The following is a 24,146-nucleotide window of genomic DNA, read 5'->3' on the forward strand; positions in this document are numbered from 1 at the left end:
TGACACCACATTTCCAATGTATTTCATTGAAATTTCAACAAGAAGAAAACATAATTATGTTATTTTAATAGCTAAAGCATTACGATTTGTACACACCAAATGGCAGTAGTAATGAATTTTCAAGTGCCCGAATATACCTGTGCAAGTATATGACAATTAATGACAAGCAAAACGAGAGAATAAAAAAAATAAAACATTTACGTCTATTTTTGAAAAGTTGAATGTGTGCATCTCTCTCTCTGTGTTGCACGGAGAAGGAAGCGTAAACATTTGAATTTGTTGTGCCGAATGGAATGATTCGAGGGGACTCAATAATTCATTTTTTCTTCTTCTTTATTTTAAGTTTTGACTCCCTTTCTCATTTGCCCTCAGACACATATTGCACGTTGGTTGCCTAATAAATATTCATTGCAATACCTAAATCGAACGTTTTTTTTTTTCCTACCGACATTCACAGTTTCCATGATTTTTCGCTGTTATTTTTTATTGTATTGCGCTGTACTTTTTATAATAAAATCGCGCACGTTCTTGTTTATAATTACCATGAGCGCGCGTTCGCGCTAAAATCCTAAATGAATCAAATTTTGAAGAGAGCGAATGAAAATAGGTGGAAAATGCCATATGATGAAAAAAAGAAGTCATAATATGAGTAATTGCTTGTAAATAGCATTCATATTTATACGGTTTACAAACACATGATACAAATCACCTGTGTCTCTTGTCCCGGCTTTCAAGTCAACGATATTCATTTCATTTTACATATTGTTCATCGGCTCGACTGTCAGTATGTACTTTAAATTTAATAAACTGAGAGAGCGGCAGAGAAGGAGAATGAGAATGAGAGAGGCATTTGAGTGGTACTTTGCACTTGTGCCGGCCATTTGATGCGCTTCACTTCTGAGATAAACTGATGAGGGAAGCAACAGCTACAACAACAAAAACCACTCACAAAGATTGGATTGTACATGGACGAGTCTGATTCGTTGTTGATGCTATTCACGTTCCGGGTCAAATATTATTAGATTTATTTAATAGAAACAGTTACAATCCATTGCAATTGCAGTGAGATTTATGGCTTCGTGTGGCGTTTTTCGTTGTTGTTGTTGTTGTTTTCAACGGTCGATGAATATGCAACGGTCGGATTTTGTTCTCGGTCAACATTTACCGTTGTTGAGTCATGAGGGAGCAATAATATAATTTTTTTTTTTGGGATGATGATTACACTCATCAAACTGTACAGCAATGACAAGCGACAATCTATTTTCTAACGACATCATCCAATTCGTCCATCCACAATGCAACTAAAACTTCTTGAATGAAATTATACTCACTGAGTCACAGCACTGACTCACACTACCGAAATACTGCTGTGGAAATCACTTAGTGAATATTGATTATGGGGATACGTAAGCATCAACTTGATGCCATCAAGTGGATTCGATAGTGATTAGAATTTGAGTGAAATGTTCAAACGTTTTTCTGACTCTTCGATTCACTTTCCGTTGGTCACTCGCCCACTACGCGTTTATATTACATCTGCAAAATTCGTATATATCTTTTTGCGCCGACGAAATGATACGCATCGGTGATTATTATTTATAGTTTATAATCTAATCGCTTTGAATTAGTTTTGTTCTATAATTCCGTTTGGTTCGTGTTGTTTTATGCCTTTCTCGCTCCCCCCAATTCGCATTGCACTTCCACCTTTGTGGTTCGCAATTCGGTTGGCGTTGGTGAATGCAACTGTTGTTATTGTTGTTTTTTTCTTCTGTTTTTGTTGTTGTGTACTCGCAATTTGTTGCTGCCATTGTCGCTGTTCACTTGACGATAGCTGCTATATTTTCACGCTATGGCGTTTCATTTGAATTCATTTTTTTTTTCTTTTCATTTGTTTGCAATCACTGAATGCACTTCGCTGGTGCTCATGTTGCGAAAGGTGTTCGCTCTCTTCGAGTCATTATCTTGCTGTTCGTACTTATACAGGCCACAAAACGGTGGATTTTGAAGAAGTGCCGAGAATTTATGAGCGACAATTTTCGATATCAATTCATTCATTTTTCAATGTTTGTTCTCTTGTTTGGGTTTTGGCGAAATGTGTTGAAATTGGGTAGATATTTCGCAAATTGATTCGTTCAATTTCATTATTAGCTATTTACCAACCATTAATTTATCGCTTCTAATGTTTCCATCAATAATTCCAAATGCAGCGAGAGAGTCGTGTGAGCGAAAAAGACGACGACGACGACAAGACATGCTTTATGACCAATTGTTTGTGTGTTTCGTGAATAGCGACCATTTGGCACAGACACAGCCAATGTACGGGAACAAGTGCGCACTTTCGTTCTTCTCCAATCAGAAATCGATCGGCATTCGAATGCAACATGGGGCATACAGCAAATAGCTTTGCCGTTCGTTTTCGATGTCGAGCCATTGATCACGATAGAACACATACACCGTGCACAACATCTTCGAAGAACCACGTCCATGCCATGGGAATTACTTCTTAATTACCTATATTACTATGAATATCGTTTTCAAGAATTGGCCGAGTGTTGCATGACGAAGAAGCTTTTCCGCAAAACGGCTGCCAACAGCAGCAGCAGCACGGCATTTGTCTTGTCGTACGCCCGTCAGCACGAGTCTATGATTAAAGCTCTATCAGACCGAACTGAATCGAAATCGTAGAGCAAATAATCAAGCCGACTCTATGCGTGGTGCTGTGATGCGCTCAACAGCGACTGTAAATGGTGTGATGGAGGTGGCGGCGGCAGCAACATAACCAATGATGATAGTCACAGCACCAAACAATGAAACAAGTACCATTTTACATATATATCGCCGCGTTGGGTTTGTTTTTCGCTGCTTTTTTCACGTTGCCGAACTACAAACGAACTCAAAATTGAATGGTGGCTCTAGATAGTACGCTTACTCGTGAGCGTCGGGCCAATTTACCATTTTATTTTCCCGTGCGCGCTGTAAATCATTACCGTTTCTGGAGTGATCGCGAAAACAGCCCAGATTGCTGCTCGATTGTTTTTTTTTCTTCGTTTATATTCAGTCGTTTTTCGATTGATATAAATATTTTTGTGTTTTTTCTTTTGTTTTACCGACTAAAATTGTCCGTTGAGTTTTCAATTTTGAGAGTACGTTTGTTAACCATATTTTTTTCCATATTGTGTTCTGTTAATCATTTTTGTGTTTGAAATGTTTAGTGCGTATTTTTTTTAAAAGCCAATTTTATGCGTTTTTTTTTTTGTCATTGTTTACGAATGTTTTGTTTTGGTTCGGAATCTCATTTTGTCTATATTTGGCATTCGAATTATAAATAAAATTCGACTTCTCCCAGTGGATTTGGTATTCACGGTGCGCTTTTTGACGAGAAAAAAATTGAGATAATTTGAATATAGATTCTTATCGCTCGTGTCATCAGACTGTAATGATGATCCTCCACTGCCATGTGTTTTTTTTTTCGGATGTCAGCCATCCTAATTACATTTCAAAGTCAAGTCAATTCAATTCAAATTTTGATGCGTCGATCCATTGGATCCATTAACACTTCAGTAACAAACTACACCTGAACAGAGAGCAACGTATACAACACAACAAAATTACGTACGGTTTCTAAAATGAAAATTAAAATAAGCCTTATAGGCAGACAGAGAGCTAGAGAAGGGAATACAATAAAACGAGCGACACAATGACAATGGAAATTCAGCACGGCTGATACACATAATGCGCGATGTGTGTGTGCGGAAAGGAAGAGGCTATCATTATATTGTCGCCAAATGAAATATTCTGTTCTCATAATAAATCCGAAGCCAATTAATTTAATTGGATGCAATAAATTTTATTTATTTTAGCATTAGATGTACACGTGAACGACGTGTCGTTATGTGCTCTGTGTGCGTGTGTTTTATGCTGTGGCCGTTTTCTGTTCAAATTATCTCTCTAGCTTGCTCGCGTTCGCTTGGACAATGCTCGGTTAACGAGCGTATTTAATATTCTGATTTCGTATTCGTACAAATCAAATAGGCTGTATGTGTGTGTGTGTGTGCAATTTATCTGCTCATTATTGGGATTTTTTTCTTCTTTTGATGTCATTTTAATAAGCAAGGACGCAAGAAGGCTATCGCCACAATTCGAATGGAATTGGTTTTTTTTTCTGTTCATCATTTTCGCAGTTAAATGCCAAAACACCATTTTCCAGTGAAACGATGCAAGATTTTTTTTTCTTTTACCCATGAAAAAACCAATGAAAGTGCAATAGGTTTTTGTCTATTCTCCACGCATCGTCGCATCAAATGATACGCACCAAATTTGATTATTCAATTTTGGTTTGGTTCGTTTGTACTTTTTTGGGTTTTCTCGGTAAATTTACGTTTAGAAATTACCTAATGAAATTACGGACGCTTTTGTTTATTTTCTTTCTCTCTTCAAATACAAATAAAAGATCAAATTTGCTTGGAATAAAGCAAACAAACAAACAAATGACAATTGTGCACTGGTGATGCAAAATAAAAGAAGCCATAAGAACAGGCCGGTAGCATATTGTGTCTTCGGCAATTATCATTTATTGAAATCTTTTCGTCACAGCACAACGTTACTTGTTGCTTGGCTATGTGTTTTTCTCCTTCTTCTGTTCGGATTGTGTGCGCTGTTCGCCCATTTGGCTTGCGGTGTAGCGCGACAATGAAGAGATTTATGGTGGATTACTTAACGTGATTAGAAAGCTTTTCAAGCCGACGAACTAGAAAATTCATTCATAAAAGCGCAGTCAAATAAACGAAAGAGAAATAACCGCGTGCGCGCACAACACAAAAACGTCAAAAATTCGATTCGCGGCCCTTAGACGCGATGTTCATAGAGCAAAATTCAAAAGAAGTGCAACAAAGAAATTGCTTACATCATTTTCTTCCACCAACAAAACGATATAAATGAACAGAAAAAAAAAACTAAGCGATGCGATTCGCATATTCAACAAGCTACTTCATTCACACAAGTTGCGCATAATGCCGTCACCGCCACAGCAGCAGCAGCATGAATTCATCTGTGCCAGTGGCCAATGTTTGTCGCTTCTGCATTGTCGTTTAATGTACTCTTTTTTCTTGCTCATTCTCCACTTTTATTTGTTCATTCTTTCTAAATATGCAGTCGTTTGCACCGAAGAAGAAAGAAAATACCGTTTGTTTATATAATAAATGATAGTGATTGGGAAAAATGTTGACACAGACGACTTTTCATCCATCTCTAACGCTTTAACGTACGTTTCACAACGACATGAAAACAGCACAACATTTCACCAAGTCCTTATTACGAACGGTACATTTGTATGCGTGTTTGATCCTTCCTTGAATATTATCATAAATATAAAAGAAAAAATAGCATCTTGAACGCTCTTCTTAACCACAAAAGTACGAAAAAATTTTCTTTGCCACCCGCCGCCCGCTGGTGTACACACAAGATTGCCCATTTAAAAGGATTATTATATAAATCAATTGGGTGGTCTTTGATTGCGTGTACGTGCCGCTTCTTTAATTGAATCCAAGCGTGATATACCATTATATGATCAGCGAATGCATCAGTATGCTCTTAGTCACAGTATTTTTTTTTTTCTGAATTGTATGTGTGTTTATGTCTTACAATTTAGAGTTTTAAAACGATTAATGTTCAAAAAATGCGCACCATGTTTCAATCGGGAACAACAGTTAACAGCCCCAAGTCATCATTAGTGTGTCATATAATTAGAATTAAGCATTTGATCCAAATCCGGCAAGACGCCACAGAAATTTTTCACATTCTGATTTTCGACATACTTTGAAGTTCGAACGGGAGACTAATTTTGTTTTCTTCTAAAGATTTGCCCCAATTAATATAAAACTGCTGTAAATGTTTTCATCTCTGCGCTTTTTGACTGAGTAAGTGAGAATCAGAAGTGTTTGCTGTTTAGTCACTTCTGTGTCGATCGAGCGCATTTGAATGCATCAAGTGCATCACATTTTCAGAGCAAATTTGCCGTATTTGGAACACTTTGCGATGTATTTATGTATTATTCTGGAAAACATGAACGTGTTTGACCGCGAACGATGACAACGTGATTGTGTGACAACTGAATCGACTTTTGTTACACATGTTTCAATTGAGCGATTAGACGTTTGCATTGTTTTTTTTTTTCCTTTCAAATTTGGACACTGGATTTTCTCCAAATGGGCAATAGAAAACCTACGTTCAGGCACTTATAAAATAATTCATATCTCAAGGTTATACCGAAATCAATGCTAAACTGTGTATCAGCACGGCAAATATATATATACATCGATCATTATATGCAACACGCCAATTGCCAACATATTGATTGACAAATGTTCCTAATCAAGTGCACAGAAAAGGCGTCTGAACGAATTTGTTTTTTTTATCGTCGTCAGCATCGTTTTTTTTCTCCCTTCTATTGAACGAATGTCACCTAAATAAAAAACAGAATTAAAATTTCAAGCAAGCATGACGCGTTGATACGTGCCATATACAATTTGGCGTTTTATTAGAGCGGCTTACATCAGATTGGAAAGAGTGAAATAAAGTAACAAAACGGCAACAGCACTGTAAAATTGAGTTTACAGTAAAATAACCCAATTTGTAGCTGTTATTATGCACGTTAATCGCGTGGCTTGCGAGGTGACATGGTTTATTGTTCGCTGTTCATTCTTATCGATATTAATTACAAATGCTAATGAGGCGACATTTCAAAGCGGCATAAAAGAAACAATCGGAGCATTTTCAAGCCATTGTTCTCTGATCTTATTAACCGAATTACTTGGACCGCGGTGCTCTGCTACTATTGCTGCTGCTGCTGGTCAGAAAGATTATGGTCGTATCGAACGATGAAAAAACAATTTTTCCTTCTATTTCTCATTGAATCTCACAATGAAAGTTGAAAGAGGCGACGATATTTCGATAGTGCAGTAAATGTTGCTGCTGCCATATGAAAATTACACCACACGTTTATCCCATTGTGCGAAAATGGCTAATTGAAATTCTTTCAGTTATTTATCGGACATTTTTCCCATTCTTATTTAAACGTGCGATTAGAAAAATCGAAACATAGGAAAATAGCAACACAGAACAACAAAAACAACAACAATAACAACAACAACACCAACGACGACGACGACGGCGAACGACAAACAATTTTCTATCGCTGTGCGCCCATATTACATTTTCTCAGTTCTGTGCTGTTGTTTTTGTTTTCCTTCTTCTTTCTATCTGCATTTCGTTTATAAAATCATCGTCTGTTTGCATCGGCATTGTCCTCTTCGGCTTTTGGATCCAATTGATAAATACGACTTGACTCAAAATGGGAAAATTGCTGAACGAGCGAAATCAGAAAAATTTATTCAATGAAGAAAAGAAAAACGAACCGTTTAATTGCAACATCCATCATCAGTCCCCATGCATAAATCTAACAAAAAAGACAATGTCTGTTAAAATGAAGTTCAATTCGCATTGTTGTCGATGATCTGGATTGTATTTTTCTTTTTCTCTTTTTCTTCTTTCTTCAAACTATTTTCTTTAATTATCATCATTGTACATTCAGTACAAACGTTTTTTTTTCTGTATTTTTGTGAATAAGAATTTGCAAGTGATTCAAATCAACGGAGGCTTTTTCTGTGTTATTTCTGTTTGCAAATTCGGCAAGGAAAAATGTAGCAGTTGTAAGACAGAGAGAAAGAGAAACATACTATTTTTTCTAAATAAATCAAAACAAAAGCCACTTTTGATTCACACACTCAAAATTTTGAATCTAATTGAGATTCTTCTCGAAACAATTTTAAAAGTTTAATGTTTTAATACAAACACGATTGATGCGTTAATACAAACAATTTGCCATTTATCTATGATTGCTAACGATTTAATAAGCAGCACAACAACAGCCACGGCATCGACGGCGGCAGCAGCAGCTGCAGCACAAGAAAAACCATTTGCACTTGCATGTAGTACAAGAAATTGTTTTGTGTGTGACCTTCGTTCGCAACACTGCGATCTGCTGCCGACAACATGAATGGAAATGAACGAACGGAACACAATCGGAATGGGCAATTTTGTTGTGTGTTACTGTGTGGGCGTCGTGCTGTTTTCTACCTAAATGCATTGACGATATATCACTGACCAAAATCATCAATCGGTTAAACACATTTTCAGGGCCATAAAGTTTTGTTTGCCACCTTTTTCCATGATTGACGCGCGCTGTCCTAGCCACTAGTTTTCCGTTTCTTCACATTGAATGCAAATTGAACACACACAACACAGCCGATATTTATCAACAACAACAACAACAACAACAAAAACCAAAAACAACCGTAAAATACAAGCAACAAGATGCTGCGCGATATAAATTGGCCGTTTTTTTTTCCTCTTCTTCGTTGTCTTTTCGTTGGGCCACAGAAATTCATCATTGAAATGGTTGAGTGCAATCTCCCATCAGCCAAGTGGAAAAGTTCATCTGCTATCAATGTTTGATCTTGTTGCGTGGTTTTTGATATTGAGTGCAAATTTTGTAGATCTCACGATGCCGCTGATGCTGCTGGCGTCTTCATTTTATTATTGTTGTTGCGATGTAAACAACTTGATTTGACATCACACTAGGCGAGCGAGTGAACGCGGGCGAACTCGCGCACCGCTCTTATTATTCGCAATTTTTCCCAAGCATTATAAGCGGTGCGCAACCGTTCATGAACTATATTTATGTGCCGCTTTTTTCGGTTTTTTTTTTCTGTTGAACATTCTTCTGATCTCATCAAATTCGACGTTTATCCAAATTCACTCGCCAATTTGATATTCATACCGAAACCATAACATGATTCGTGGGAGAGAAAGTCATTCAACATTTTAAATGTTAGGGGAAGGTGGGGTAATTCGGAATGTGAGGAAATTCGGAACACCGCCAAATTTCGCCGCAAATAAATAGTTCGAGACATGTGAACAACTGTCATTGTTTTCTCTAAACAAAACCTCAAATTTCCATTAGCACTCGACGAGTGTGTACGTGTGCGACATCGACAAGAAATCAAGTCATGAAAATTTAATATTGAGAATGCCTGTCTGCATTGATTTCACAACATTTTTCAAATAATCAACTCTAATGAATATGTTTATAATTATCGTATACCATTCATATTTCGACTCAGAAAAAGAATTTTCCATGAAAATTCATTGAGTGACTGAAACACGATTATATTGTTAACCTTAGTGAGTGTGGAATTTCGGAACGCCCTATATACGAAAAATTTATCAAGTGATTTTTAATACTTTTCAAGTTGATATCGCTTTTTTGTGCATATTTATTATATTTCATGCAAAATTTTGACCAATTAGTCATTGCAATTTATGCGACTTGAAATGCACCAAAATGATGAATATTTCACAGGCAACAATTACAAATCCGACTAATAACAATCGCTATTTTTGAACTTTTTCCCTAGGGGTTTCACGCAACTTAAAATTCATCTAATATTTCAATATTTCTCTCTTTTCTCTCACATTCTCTGGGATTCACCAAAATCCGTATTATTTCGAAATATTTCAACATTCGTCTTGAAAATTATGTTCTGAAAGTGACTTTTGGAGGATCCTCAGGATCGTTCAAAACTGCTCCCGGTTCTGGAAGTGGGTTTTAGTGGATCTTCAGGATGGATCAGACTGGGTTTGACAATGCCCTGATCCATCCTGCGGATCCACTTCCAGAACCAGGAGCGGTTTTGAACAATCCTGAGGATCCACCAAAACCCACTTCCAGAATTTTTAGATTCAAAAAATTCTAAAAAATTCGAGTTTATGAATAAAATGAAGCAATATCTATAGTTTACACATAAAATGATTTTATTTCCAGCTATTTAGTAAAATCTTCGGCCTTCGAGTTTGCGTGAAACCCCTAGCTTTTTCCTTATTAAAATTAATTCTTCTGTCATTTCCTAGTTCTCCATAAACGTTTTGCATCAAAATTGTTTCAGTTTTCTATCCATTTATGAAGTGTTCCGAATTCCCTCACCTTTTTGAAAATCGCAAAATCAAGGATTTTCTGCCAACAGAGTAAATTTTTTTAACCGTTTCGAATTTCAACCATACGTTAGGTTTTTACATTTACTGAGTCTTACCACTTTAGAATTTGGAAATTTTTTAATTTTCTAGAATGTTATCAAGTTATTTCGATGTATGTTCCGAATTTCCCCACCTTCCCCTATATTTTTTTTTTTTTGATTTTATGTGTTTTTTTTTCAGAAAAAAATTATCATGTGAAAAAAATGAAACATATTTAGACGAAATGCAAGAGAAATGGTAAGTCAAGTGAATGAATGAACGCTCCAATCGAAGATGGCATCAAAGGTTCTGGCAGAAGAAAGTTTGAACGCGTCACTCCAATTGCATGAACAACATCATAATCATCATCTTCATCGAAGTAATACTCTGATGATAGTAGACTGTGAAAAATAGACTGTGAAACGACAATTAAATGCTAAATAAAAAATTGTAATAGAAAAAGAGCGTATGATTTTCGAAAGATCCCGAATGGAATGAGTGATTAGGCGAATAAGCGTTTTCGTAACCATTCCCTCTAGTAAAACATCGACATATCGATTAAAAATGTGCCTACTGCATATGATGACGGTTGGCACGCATTTGTTGATACTATTTATTGCGTTGTTGGAAAATTTCAAATTGGCCACCGCTTATCATATCAGCGTCGAGCCACAAGCAACGCTCAACTACAATGGACACATCGTAAGTAGTTTTGGAGGCTTTTTTTGTTTTTGTTTTTCTTTTCAATCTCATATTTTGCTTCATCTCTTATTCCATTCTCACCCGATTTTAATTGGCATCAGCACAATCGGTCAATAAATTATTATATATACCGAAAGTTCCAGCACTAACGCAGTAGCAGCAGCAGCAATCACCACATACATATATCGCACGGTTCATTTCCACTTTTCCCTTTTTTCTCTATCTCTATCTCCGTCTTAACTTCATCTCAATTTCTCATTCATGAATTTTATCGATGGCGTTTCCATTTCGATCACAATTTTCTTTTTATTACGGTCCGCATTCTCTCTCTCACGCACACTCTTCGGATCAACAATACGGCAATTATTCTCATATCCATTACATATCTAGCATCGTAGATTTGGATCACTTTGGCAGATTTGTGTGTGTAATAAACGTAAAACGAGAGGAGGCAAACACACAAGTCATTGAAATGCACATAAAAACAAAACATTGAAGATCAAAATATTCGCACACACCCACACCCATGCCGGCCATACCGAATAAGAACGAGAGGAAGAACTGGAGAGCAAAAGAGAGCGCCAGCGAGAGAGAGAGAGAGAGAGAGAGAGAGAGAGAGAGAGAGATTCAGCCGCAGAAAATATAAAATATAGCGCACCGCGCGCTTATATCGCATCGATTGTAATCTATATTAGCAACGAAGTGTGGCGAATCTCTATCTCGGAATGATGTTAAAAGCAGACAACACGTCACATATAGAATCACTTAAAAATTCATTATAAACTTGCAGAAATTGCCATATTCATGAGAGTGCGAAAATGAAAATACATTTTACTTTCGTTTTTCATGTTTATGTTTACCGCACTGCAACAGCCGTAGCAGCTGATTTACACACATTTGGCGGCGTCAATGCTCTCGATTAAAATGCTTCGAAGGCAAAGCTCTTTCGATGTGGTGTGTTCAAGTGAGAACTGGACATCCCAAATGCTGTTTCCTCATTGACTTTCTTGCCAATTTCGGTGGCCACGGACTGTGTCGGTTTGACATATACGGGAGTATGTGTGTGTGTGTGTGTGCACAAGCCGCGAAGAATAAAAACACAAAAACCCGCTAAATCATTCACATTTAGTTTTCACTTTCTTTTTTTTTGTTCCTCCTCACACAGCTGTTATGAATTAAATTGTAATGAAATAAAATAATATTCTGACACAATAAACATGCGCACAGAAAGTAGCGATACGAAGAAAAAGCAGAAAAAATACGGTGACCGCATGAAAAACGTGCATTCATAAGATGAGAGAAACGACAAGTATACAATAAACAAAAAAAAAATAAGTATTAATCGACTGCAATTTATTCGAGTCCCAAAATTCATTTGCCGGAACTAATTTCGGCTTTCATTTCACTTTGACCGCAAATAGATGCGTTTTTCTTGTAAGAAAAAACGAGCAAAAGAAACAAAAACATTGAAAAAACGACAAGAGAAAGAGAGCAAATAATCAGAAATTTTGTGAATTTCGGGTCTATCATTTCCGAATTTTCGAATGTTAAATGTGCTCGAAAAGCGACAAATGCCAACGATCCCGCGCCAACAAAAGAGAAAGAATTGTAATTAATTATGTAATTTGAAATTTGGCATTGTTTTTCACTTGATTTTTCCGATGACCAAGTATAAACATTCACCTGAATGTCAAAAATGCTTGTGGAAAAAGCACCATCATCAACACACACATACACGCAGTCATCGAAACCACCGTTGATCGTTTGAGAAAATTTTAATTTAATTTTTGGACATGTGTCGAAAGAGTGAGAGCGATAGAAAAACACTTGTTCGATCGTGTGTTTGACCGCGTATACGTGCGCGTGCGTAAAGAAGAGTGTGTGCCAAAGGTATTTGACTGTGATTTAATTGGTTGCTTCCTCGCAATGAAATATACATTTTATCAAATATGTGGCCGATGCACATACACAGGATATGATACGATCAAATGTAACTACGTGTGCTAATATCTAATTCATGGAAAAATGAGTGTATCACACACATACACACACACACACAACAACATGAACAGAAAAAAACAACAACATTGATGTAACAAAACTCATTTGAAATTGTGAATTGAGTTTTGACTGCAGCAACAAAAAAACCACAGAAGAGTCAACAAATACACTGTCGCAAACAAAGTCAAGCTTATAGATCGTAATAGTGATTTAATAGAAAAACTGAATGAACGAGGGGCAAATCACTATACAAACTACTTCCATACTACTTCAAAATTACTTTCTATTACCCAGCCTATTTAGTAGGCAAATTTCAAATTACTTTTTACCAAAAGTCATTTATGTATAACAATGACATTATACTAACATATTTTTCAATGTTCCGATGTATTACGATGTGACAGTTATACCACAAATTACTTTTATACTAAAAGTAATTTGTTGTTCAGAAATTACTGACATATTATTCATTTATTTTTATTATATTATTGTTCATTTTTCTACTTTATTGGAAATTACTTTTTAGTGATTTGCCCCTCGTGAATGAATCAAAGTAAACACAACAAATGAAATGTCGAATTATGTGCCGTATTGTGCATATCGAAATCAAAACGTAATAAAACAGCAAAATTTGAACGAAAAAAAAAAACAAACGTTAGTCTATCGACACGCAAAAATCATTAAACATAACACATGTCGGCCAATTCAATTCCAATTTTTAGCATTTGAAATGGTGCGTTAAAAAATGCTCTGGTTTTTTGAACGATTTGACCCTTTGATGGATGATAAGCCATACAAATTTGTGTGTGGTCAAAAAACCGTGCCTTTTTTTCCAAATCAAACCGCATACCATATTGTAATCACATATTTTTGTGCTCGTCCAAATAATGCCCAAATAAGCTGCTTTGTTCCACTACCTATTTATTTCACTATTTTTTTCAAATCGAAAATTGATTTCGATCATAAGCATGTATCGTCGTCGACGGATTCGTTCAACTCGAAACCATTTAGCGTGGATGGAAATAGGTAACGAATGAATGAAAAAAAAATAACGATTTCACATCAAATGATGAAATGAGTTCACAATTTTTCGGTTTCCCAACACGGTTTCCCATGCGATTTGTGTGAATAAACCGTTGAGCATTTCATTGACATCTTGTTGACGCTTGTCTCCTGGAGCTCAGTAACCTCATTAATCAAATCACATAGCAATAACCATTTTTGTCTGTTCTCGCATCGAGTGCGTGAAATAACAGATGCGCGAGAGATTTTTCTGACTCAACTCGGCTCTGTGATGTCGTGCGCTTGCTCCACTGGCACGAAGAATATTTGCGTGTGGGTTTCAACAACAACAACAACCAAATGAATAAAAAACGAAAATATAGTCTAATATTTGTTTTTGTTTTTACTTCAAATTTCGAAGTTGGTGATATTGCTGAGTATGAAATGTAGTTGAAACAAATTAAGCTCTATTTTTTATCTTTCATGAATGAGCTATGCTACTGGTAAAGGCGTCCCATTTTTTGTTTGTTTGACGAAAAAAAAAAGTTACTTGGCAATGATCTAAATGGAAATTTTATTTTGGGTAATCTGCTCCTTTCTATCATATATTCATCGCTATTCTATAATATTTTAATATATTTTCGTGCTTGATTGTTATTCAAACTGGCGTTACGAGTGGAAATCCCGAATTACGCATGCGTAAAAAATGCCTCTTTTTCGGGCGGCATATTTTGTATACACGCACTTTTCTGCGAATGCCTGCACTTGATAAGTCAACCAAATTCTGTGGCACTATGACGTGGATATGATGCTTATCTTACATATTATCAGAGATTAACAAATGAAAAAAATTTTTATGCTGTAATCGAAATGATGTATTTTCCTTTCGCCAATATAATAAATGAATCTCCGCGTACTTATGTGATGTAAATGAACTGCTGCAGCGTACGCTTTTGAGATTTCCGGTTGAAAATTCAGCACGATTTGATGCGCTGCTACTGATAAGAACATGTCGATTTGTAACTTTCATTTTGTTTCTCTCTTTCTCTATTTCTTTCTGTTTTTTTAAAGATTAATTCCGAAAATCTGCACACATTTTTAGACAATCATGAGAAACAGTTGCTGTTCGGATTGAATCATCAGCACATTCAAAGTGAGTATGAATAGAAAGAAAATTATTCGGATTTTTTAAAGATTTGTAACTGACATTGAGTTGTCGTCACATGTATTCAAAAGTCAGTTCCACGATATAAAACATGTTGATATCTTGATTTAGCGCGCGCATAGCATATTGACTCTGTCATGCGAATTGTTTTCTTCTCAAATATGATCATCGATTTTAAATTAAAAAAAAAAAACGTCGTGTGTCTACTCGTTTGATATTGTAATAGGCTCAAGTGTACTTATGTCACCCGGCTGTTGTTGTAGTTGTTGTTGCAGTAGCAGTTGTTAAATTTCAATTGAAAACACATGATGATAATGATGATGATGACGACGACGACGACGGCGTCTCTTAACTTGGTAACGTGTAGATTTGAGCGTGTATGTCAATTGCATGTGCAATTTCATGGTTAGTTCGCGTTTGATACAGATGGCTTCACAAGAACATAATGGTGTTTTTTTCTTGCTCCTTCTCCAAATCTTCATCGTCATCTATTCGGTGTGCATGCGTTTATGTATATGCTTGTTTTGTTTTTTTTTCTTCTATCAATTACATATGCTTCGCAATGTTTCTTTCGTTCCAATGCACCACGCATAAACAATACTATAATTTTCAACTTGTACTTTCATGTAAATGCATCTTATTTATTGATTTCGTCTTCGTAAGACGTGCGTGAATCTTTTCTATTTCGTCAGAGACTGAAATATAGAAAGAACCTGTTCAAGTTCTATGCACTCAGAACAAATGATTCTAAAATAGAAAAAAATTGACGATGATCACAATGGAAATTTTCCTGCCTTTGTATTAAACCAAAATCGCTATTTCTTTGAATCAACAAATTCTACTTCCTTCTTCTCTCGTATTTGTTTTTTCTCTTTTTCGTCGGTTTTTTTCTTCGTTACTTTTTCTTTCGGTTTGGTGATTTCAAGATGTTGCCAATTGAAAATGAAAACATTCAACATGCAAATACAATCAGTTAGCGTATGGAGGCTCAGCAAGCGGATATAATAGCGCATGGAAGTAGATAAAAGCATAAATACCAACGTCTACAGAAACAAAAGCATACAAACAGAAATAAGTCGATAAAACGACAAATCAGTGAACTTGAACTTCTGCCATTCTGGCCATTGCATTGCGCTTTATTTTTGTGTGTATTTTGTTTACGCTGTTTTCGAAAGTAAAAGATCAGTGGAAACGTTATCGCTAGTTCTTCCTTTCGAAGCCATAGCCTTTAAATTCACTGAATACTACACACAACAATCATTCTTAACTGGCCATGAATGGAACCATTGAAAGGGAGAGAGAGAGATACAGAGGATCCCGTATCTTTTCCGTCTATTCGAATCGGTGATTTTGGTCAGAGATCGTAAATCGGAGTGCTCAATTAATGATTTGCTTGAAATGTGCATCACCATATCATAAAAAAGCAGCAACCACATGAGAATATCACTAGAGAGCCTCACACTCGCAAATCAATAATAATATAATTTAAACAATAGCCATGGATGCATTAGCATCAAATGCATAAATTCCATATTTTACGATGACACATTAATCAGCTGACGAACAACTGCATTAATTAACATTGGCTGGTCTTTTTTATTATTACACATTGCGTATACATTTTCCCATTTGCAGAGAAACCATACAAACTCGTAAATGTGAAGCATAAATTGAGGAATCAACGGTCCGTGCAAGATGTCATTCATTTGCGATTAAACAGCGATGATGGTACGTGGCTTTAGAATAATGCCTATTATGTTATATATCTTTTTGTCATTGTCTCATCCATTATTGTCTGTACCATAACACTTGTAAATATTTCCAAACTGCAGTGCTGGATATCAACCATTGTCGATCAAATTCAAGCGATTGTGTGCGAGATCGTGACGGCGGTGGCATTGATTTGCATCTGCAACGATCGAATAAGCTGCTAGACGATAATTTTGTATTTATCAAACGCGATGAAAATCAAACACAGCTCATCGACGATTTCGATAAATTAGCGGAGAGATACTCGAATTGCTTCTATCGCAATCAAAACTCAGCCATTGACTTATGCGATGGTAATGTGGTTAGTGGCATTTTTTTCAGCTTTTTATTTTTTAATTTTCGAATATATTTTATGATCCCAATGAAAACAGCCGCATTCTAAAAACGTATAAATCCTCTTGTATTCATTGATTGCATAGCGCGGGATTTTATATCAAAACTCGCGAAATCTTATAATCCATCCGTTGCCCACACGCTTTGGCAGCGCTTCACATATTTTATATGAAAGTGAATTGCCTGCAGGCATTTTGAACGATGACAGACTTCAGGACGATATAAAAAGACGAAGACGACGACAACGAATTCAAACCAATGAAGATGATGAGCACAAAATTCCCAAGCATTTAAAGCGCACCAGACGCTATATTACATCTGGTTCCAATCGAAAAGTTCCACATGTGTTATTCATTGAGACGGCAATTTTTGTGGATCGGGACCTTTTTCGACACATGGTCAAAAATTACCCAAAAAATACGGAAGGAAATCTTATTCGCTTCGTTATGGCCATGATCAATGGTGTTCAATTGCTATATCATCACCCTTCACTAGGGCATCAGATCAATTTTATACTAAAACGCTTGGAAATTCTACACAATGATCCAAAAGAGCTGCGCCGCTCCAGCGATATTGATATATTTTTGAATAGCTTCTGTATGTGGCAACGCAAATTCAATCCGGTTGCCGACGATAACATTTTCCACTTTGACCACGCGGTTATTTTAACAGGTAGGGTCGACTGAAATCAATTCAACTTTATTCTATGTCATTGATTATAATCAAGATAGATAATTATCTAATCCTCACATGCGCACAATTTTTTCTTCGATCGCTCAGGTCTCGATCTGTATGTTGTGAGTAAAAATGGGAAAATAAGCAGTCAAGTTGTTGGTTTAGCTCCAGGTGGGTATATCTATCCTATTATCAATTTTAAAACATTTCGTACCGAATGATTTATTTCAAGCACATTTTCTTCTAACATTTAAATACAGTTGCCGGAATGTGCACGTCAACATCAAGCTGCACTATCAACGAAGGCAAACATTTCGAAAGTGTTTTCGTGGTTGCTCACGAAATTGGTCACAAGTAAATACCAACCGCTAGTCTTTTGTGTAGATTTTTCTAAGTAACACGAGTCATTTTTTTCAATTGTTCACAGTTTGGGTATGCGTCACGATACCGCCGAAAATAATTGTGATCCAAGCTTGTTTATAATGTCACCGACATTGGGCAGTGGCAAAATCACATGGTCCAAATGCTCTTTTAGCTATTTAAAGTCATTTTTAGAGTAAGTTGCAATTTGCTTTCAACTTTGAGAGAATGGACTTACTTTTCTTGCTTGATTTTTTTTCTAAATTATTTTCAAACTTTTTTCTGCATACACGAAGAACTAGTCAAGCGAAATGTTTGTTTGATCATGGGCAAGCCGATCCAACGCTGGATCATGGAGCTGAAATGATTTATCCAGGAGAGCGTTTCGATGCAGACCAACAATGTATGCTTATTCATAATGTGAAGAGTTGTTTTTATATTACGGAATCAGATTAAACTTCAATTCATTTACGTATTTACATTCAATTGAATTAAATTATTCAACCATAGGTATGCTTAAGTATGGAAAAGATTCGATACGATCACGAGCACAGCCACTCAAAGAGATTTGCCGCGATTTACACTGCCAGAGAGATAGATACACATGGACCTCACATCCGGCGCTGGAAGGTACAAGCTGCGCGGAATCGAAAGTAAGGACACATATTTGTCATAAAACCAGTCTTTTTTTAAGAGATTCTCATTTCTTTCGTACAAATCAAACATTTAACACTCATTTCATTTAATTTCAAATTAATAGCTCGATTTAATTTCGTTTTCATTTTATGTTTGATTTCTTATTTCAAAGTGGTGTCGAAGCGGTGTTTGTGTTCTGAAAACAGCAGCATTCGAAAAATATACCGCTATTACAAAGCCACTAGTATCAGATACGTCTGAGAAATCGAATTTAATTGATGACCGAAAATTTAGCAATTTGATGAAATCAGAGCATACGATAAGTCGGCCAACTCTGGTAAATTATGAAGAGGGAGAGGATGAGGAAGATGAAAAGGAGGAAAATGATATCGAAGTACTGGCTTTAACAAAGCGATTGACTTATAGTAACAAATTTGCAATCGCTTTTTTCAAAATTATTCTACATCAACTTGGAATGATCCATAAAAAAAGGCTAATAGTGATTCAATCATCTCAACAGATATCGACATGGAGCGAGTGGTCAAAACCGAGTGACTGTGAATCTGGATGTTTGTTTGGCGAAACAGGACGACTTAGAGAAGGAAGCTCCGGCTTGAAAACATTCCGACGTACATGTCATGATTATAGGTGTGTATTGTTATTGCTCCTGCTGTGAGAATTCCGAAAATTTATCTCTCCTTGTAAATTATTCAGATGGTCGCGAAAAAAGTGCTTCGGAATGGATAAAAAGTTTGAGACATGCTTTTCGAAACAGGTAAATATCAACATCAAAATTGTTTGTTAAGAAACCCATAGCCGAAAACGACGGATTTAAAAATGCAGTTTAATTTTCGAATCAGTGCTACAATGTGCCGCGAACGAGTGTTTTGGACTTTGCAAATCAGATATGCGAGCGAGCAAAAAAGTTTGATTCGAATATATTGGGCGAAGGATTGCAAGTGGTTAGTGAGAATCCAGAGCATTCTTGTCGTGTGTACTGTACCGGCAAAAATGGGAAGCCGGTGACAAAAAGTTGGACATTCCCTGATGGTACAATCTGTAGAAATCAAAACACCGACATCGACGATAGCAGCTTCTTCTGCGTGAATGGGCGATGTGAGGTAAACTGTGTTTTTTATTAATCACTCTGCAGTCGCTTTGAATTGAATTTAATTGGTTTCAGTAGCATTTTTGATTGATATTTTACTGTCTTCACGTTTTCTTATGTTTTCTTCCGATTTTTTTTTTTATCCACTTTGAGTTTTACACACATCTTGACTTGATCATATTTCAGAAATTTTCCTGCGACAATACAACGAGCAATTACTTCACATTGGATCCGTCGCTTTGTGCTCATAACGCGGTAAACGCAAAATTGACAAAGAATGTAACAAGCAGTGAAGTAATTGATACGGGTCGCGATTTAAAGAATGTGGACAAAATGCGACCGTCAGCCGCAAGTTTGGTTCAACGTTACACAAGAAATGGTAAAGATGAAACGTCAACCATTTTCGCTGTTCTGTGCAACCGAATAATCATTTCTTTTTGGAAATGGTTCATTGCACTTTCCTCAGAATGCATTATTTCAATTCATGCATGTTTCTCTTCTTCTCTTCATTTTTCTCTTCACCATAGATCCCGAATTGCCCAAGCCAATTCGACCGCCAAACAATTTCCAGAAATCCAAACTAAATCGGATTCGTTCAAGTTCTCTGCGGCAAAATCGAATCGAACAGCAGCACAATCATACGATATTTTCAGCAGATGATTGGATCGTGAAGTCAGGATGCCATTTCAGTTGTATTCAAAATTCAATGGGCGTTCAAATTATTTCATCAAAATCCGACCATTCGACTAACATTCAACTTTGTCACGCTGAATTCATTGTAAATATATTTTATTTCAAATCTTATCTAAATTTTATTATAACAAAACCAAACAAACTCTTGGCGGATTTTCATTCAGCTTAAAAACACTAATGAATTTCTTTTTTTCGTGTGTGTTTGTTTCTCGTTAGTCATGCGATAAAATCGAAATGACTCAAGAGTTTGCAACAAATCTGTGCAAAAAATATCAGCGAAAAGTGCGAGGTTTGTCTGGAAATGGGATGCAAATCGCTCCAAGTTCAATTGATCCAGATCGTGGCTGCAAAGTTGCGTGCCAAGACGAATACCTACAGCATCGTTTCTATTTGGTGAACGGTGACCAAGGCTTCTTTCCATTCGGTACAAAGTGTTCACGTAATGCAGCCAATGACAATCGCTACTGTGTCAATGGAAAATGCTTACAATTCGATCAAAGAAATATTCCACTTGTTGAATCACACATTAGCCTAGCGCTGTACAGATCACGTCGCTCCTCACATTCAGACAAAGCAATAGCACCAACTAATGATGACGATACTGATGTCCAAAGCACCGAACGAATCAAAAGAAATTTCTTATTTTTCGAACCGGTTAATATAACGGAACGACTATCAAAGGATTTGTTACAGAACATCGTAAAAAATTTAGTGTTTACGACGTCATCCGTACAAGGTAATCGCATTATAACATACTCAAATTGAACACGAACTCTTTTCACTTTTTAGAAGTATCGTCTGCATTTAACCATCTTTTCTTTTCATCTTTTTTCAGAAGAGCAATTGAATGAGCAACAGCTTGATTTGACAAATCCAATACACATATCATTAGATGAAATCCATAATAATTTAAACAATAAGCTAAGTTAGTTGGTTTTGAGCAGACATACGATGATTGTTCGCTAGAGCATTTTTTTAAAATAAAACAAACAAATCACAATGATTTATTTTCCAATACGATGCGTTTATTTGTGAGTGCATGCCAGAGATGGCGCTAGTGACTGTGTTTTGCTTTTTTCTGACAGCTGTGCTTGTGACTTTTCACGTAACCTTGTTCAATTTTTTTTTTTTCATAACAACAGCTAATATGCTAAAACTAGTTCGAAATGTAAGCCAAAGATTCGCAAGGAATCAGGTTCTAGTGAAACCTACAGTTGGAACGATAAAATGCACAGTATCGAGGCAGTATCGGTCGCTATCAAAGGCCAACAAACAGATGGATCAACACAAACAAAAACAACCGCAACAACAACAACAACGGTGCCAGATACCATCACTATATTTACGCTGTAACTTCTATTCAACCGACCCGCCAAATGAAGATGAACCATCAGAGAGAGTAGAGCGTATGTTGCCAAAGCTGAACAATGACAAAATTGTAGTCTCTCCACCTTTCTTCGGATTCATTATATTCCCCTGGAAAGCTTTACAAATTCGCAGATCATACGATTCCGATTTTTCGCTCGATGAATTCGTTGAGGGTAGCAAAAAAGCCGTCGAGGTAAATGATTCTACTTTTATTTAATTCAAAATGTTGTTCGAATCGATTTCTAGATTGATTGAATAAATTCCAATAAAAATATTTCGATGCAGATTGTCTCTGATAAGCTGGCCTCTGGTGATTTCGATGGGCTGCGCGGTTTGGTAAAAGACGATATAATCGAATCTCTACGAAATGTTATTGTTTCGTGGAGAGAAGAACAACGCTCAGAGTTACGCGTGATGCCGGGGGACATTTGTCGATTGTTTCTGTCTGATATTCAAATCCAAGAGGACAGTGGCATCGTTGATATTTGCATGATATATCATTTGGTGAAAGGTTTCAAAGAGCTGACAAGCGAATCAAAAATTACACCAAGTGAATTTATCAAAAAGTCATCGCAGTAAGTGATTTTTTTTTTCGTATGAATAATTGAAGTCTATATTTGTTCGCATTATATTCATCCAATCGACATTGAATTAATTTGCACTTTAGATTCCTTGACGACAATTTCTTCATTTTAAACTACACATTTACCAAAGGATTCTCGAAGGATTCGAACAACGATTGGATTGTGTCTTACATCAATCATGTAAATATTTCGGATGAAATGCGGGAACAAACGAAGGGAATCGAAGAAATGATGAAAAAACGTTGGACTGACTATGAAAACGAAAAGAAAAAGAGAAAATAAAGAAACAAAAATCGTTATACTTCTGCTAGAAATACCTTAAAAGATTATTTCATTAACGTGTAATGTACGACTACAAATTGCCGCATTAACTGCGCTGCTTAGCAATAGATGTCGCATCGGATGTATTCGAACACAATATTCGGTGCGGATAAAAACAAAAAAAAAACACACCACACACTCAAATGACATTGTCGTCATGAAATGACAATAGTTTCGTACGTGAAAATACGTATTAAATTGAAAGAATGTTGCTAGCAAACTGTGTGCGACGCATAAATAAAATTAATATTACAAAATGTCTAAATAAATCGTTAGGCACATCAAATAGGCGTTGTGTTGCAGTAGCTAGCAGCAGCAGTAGCACAGAAAATCCATTGAATTTTGGCAATGGTTCGTTGCCAAACTTAACCTCAACGAGGACAGTGTTTACAAGTTCCCATCGACACCATAACAATCACCTCTGGTGTAGTCACAGATATTATTCAAACGATACACAACACGGTAAGGATCGTAAGGAGGACACAGACGACGATGATTTGGAGGGATGGAGCCGTAAATTGCCACGATTTGGTGATATGTATGTGAGCACACCTTCCGTTTACCTCATGCTGAAAAATGCCTTAAGCACTTTGCTGATTCGCTCGTATTTTGACCAAACATTTAACCGCGATGAATTTTTGAGCGGAGCTCGACAAGCCGTAGAGGTAAAATTCATTTTCCTTCGATTCCAACTCCATCAAATGGTATCACTAATTGCTCAACAATTTGATTTCAATAGGTAGTATCGAATTTGTTGGCTGTTGGCAATTTTGAAGCGCTACGGGACATGGTCGACGATGACACTATCGATAAAATGCGACACATTGTTGGCTCAATGTCACCCGAACAACGTCAATGGATTGTGGTCAACGACTCTGACATCCAATGGATTTTCCCGTACGAAATTCAATTCATCACCAAAGAAAACACGGTGAAGGATAAAAGTCGATTTTTTGTGGAAATTATGGTGGTCATTCATGCATATCGAGACAATGACGTTGAACTGTCGGATGTGCTCGGCAAACCTAATGCCGAAATTATGCATAAGCTCGAGAAAAATTATAGTGTTGCCAATTATCGGTTCATTAAGGAATTCACAAAAGGTGTCGAAGATGACTGGACTATCAATCACATTTTGCATGTCAAACCCACGGATGAAATGAAGGAAAAAGAAAAGTTACTAAAAGAACTCTGAATGTGCATGTCGCGCGCGCATATGCACTGTTCAACAGAATTTTGAGTTTTAAGTGATAAATCATATAATATTCATTTGCCGTGTACATAGGAGAATCCAAATTTGCGGACAATAAAATACATAGCGCATAGTTTATGTTTGGTTACATATATAATAAACAAATTT

At 36.4% G+C, this 24,146-nt stretch overlaps 2 protein-coding genes across 2 annotated transcripts; both read left to right on the forward strand.

The window, feature by feature from the left end:
- Positions 1 to 1,472: 1,472 nt before the first annotated feature.
- Positions 1,473 to 21,526, forward strand: LOC129577534 (A disintegrin and metalloproteinase with thrombospondin motifs adt-1). The gene is made up of 19 exons (XM_055464781.1): positions 1,473 to 1,585; positions 10,270 to 10,770; positions 14,845 to 14,926; positions 16,574 to 16,666; positions 16,771 to 17,009; positions 17,128 to 17,713; positions 17,822 to 17,887; positions 17,977 to 18,070; positions 18,144 to 18,272; positions 18,373 to 18,479; positions 18,587 to 18,729; positions 18,885 to 19,106; positions 19,233 to 19,360; positions 19,427 to 19,487; positions 19,573 to 19,833; positions 20,007 to 20,199; positions 20,348 to 20,598; positions 20,730 to 21,249; positions 21,349 to 21,526. The coding sequence occupies exons 2-19, from the start codon at positions 10,633 to 10,635 to the stop codon at positions 21,441 to 21,443; spliced, it is 3,408 nt and encodes a 1,135-aa protein (XP_055320756.1). The 5' UTR covers positions 1,473 to 1,585; positions 10,270 to 10,632; the 3' UTR covers positions 21,444 to 21,526.
- A 73-nt stretch (positions 21,527 to 21,599) lies between these two features.
- LOC129577078 (uncharacterized) lies at positions 21,600 to 24,142 on the forward strand. The gene is made up of 5 exons (XM_055463541.1): positions 21,600 to 22,074; positions 22,167 to 22,456; positions 22,549 to 22,741; positions 22,984 to 23,451; positions 23,526 to 24,142. The coding sequence occupies exons 1-5, from the start codon at positions 21,661 to 21,663 to the stop codon at positions 23,979 to 23,981; spliced, it is 1,821 nt and encodes a 606-aa protein (XP_055319516.1). The 5' UTR covers positions 21,600 to 21,660; the 3' UTR covers positions 23,982 to 24,142.
- Positions 24,143 to 24,146: the final 4 nt, after the last annotated feature.

Source organism: Sitodiplosis mosellana, unplaced genomic scaffold (assembly GCF_009176505.1).
Source record: "Sitodiplosis mosellana isolate CC-2019 unplaced genomic scaffold, AAFC_SMos_1.0 Smas_scaffold_6197, whole genome shotgun sequence".
Lineage (NCBI taxonomy): Eukaryota > Metazoa > Arthropoda > Insecta > Diptera > Cecidomyiidae > Sitodiplosis > Sitodiplosis mosellana.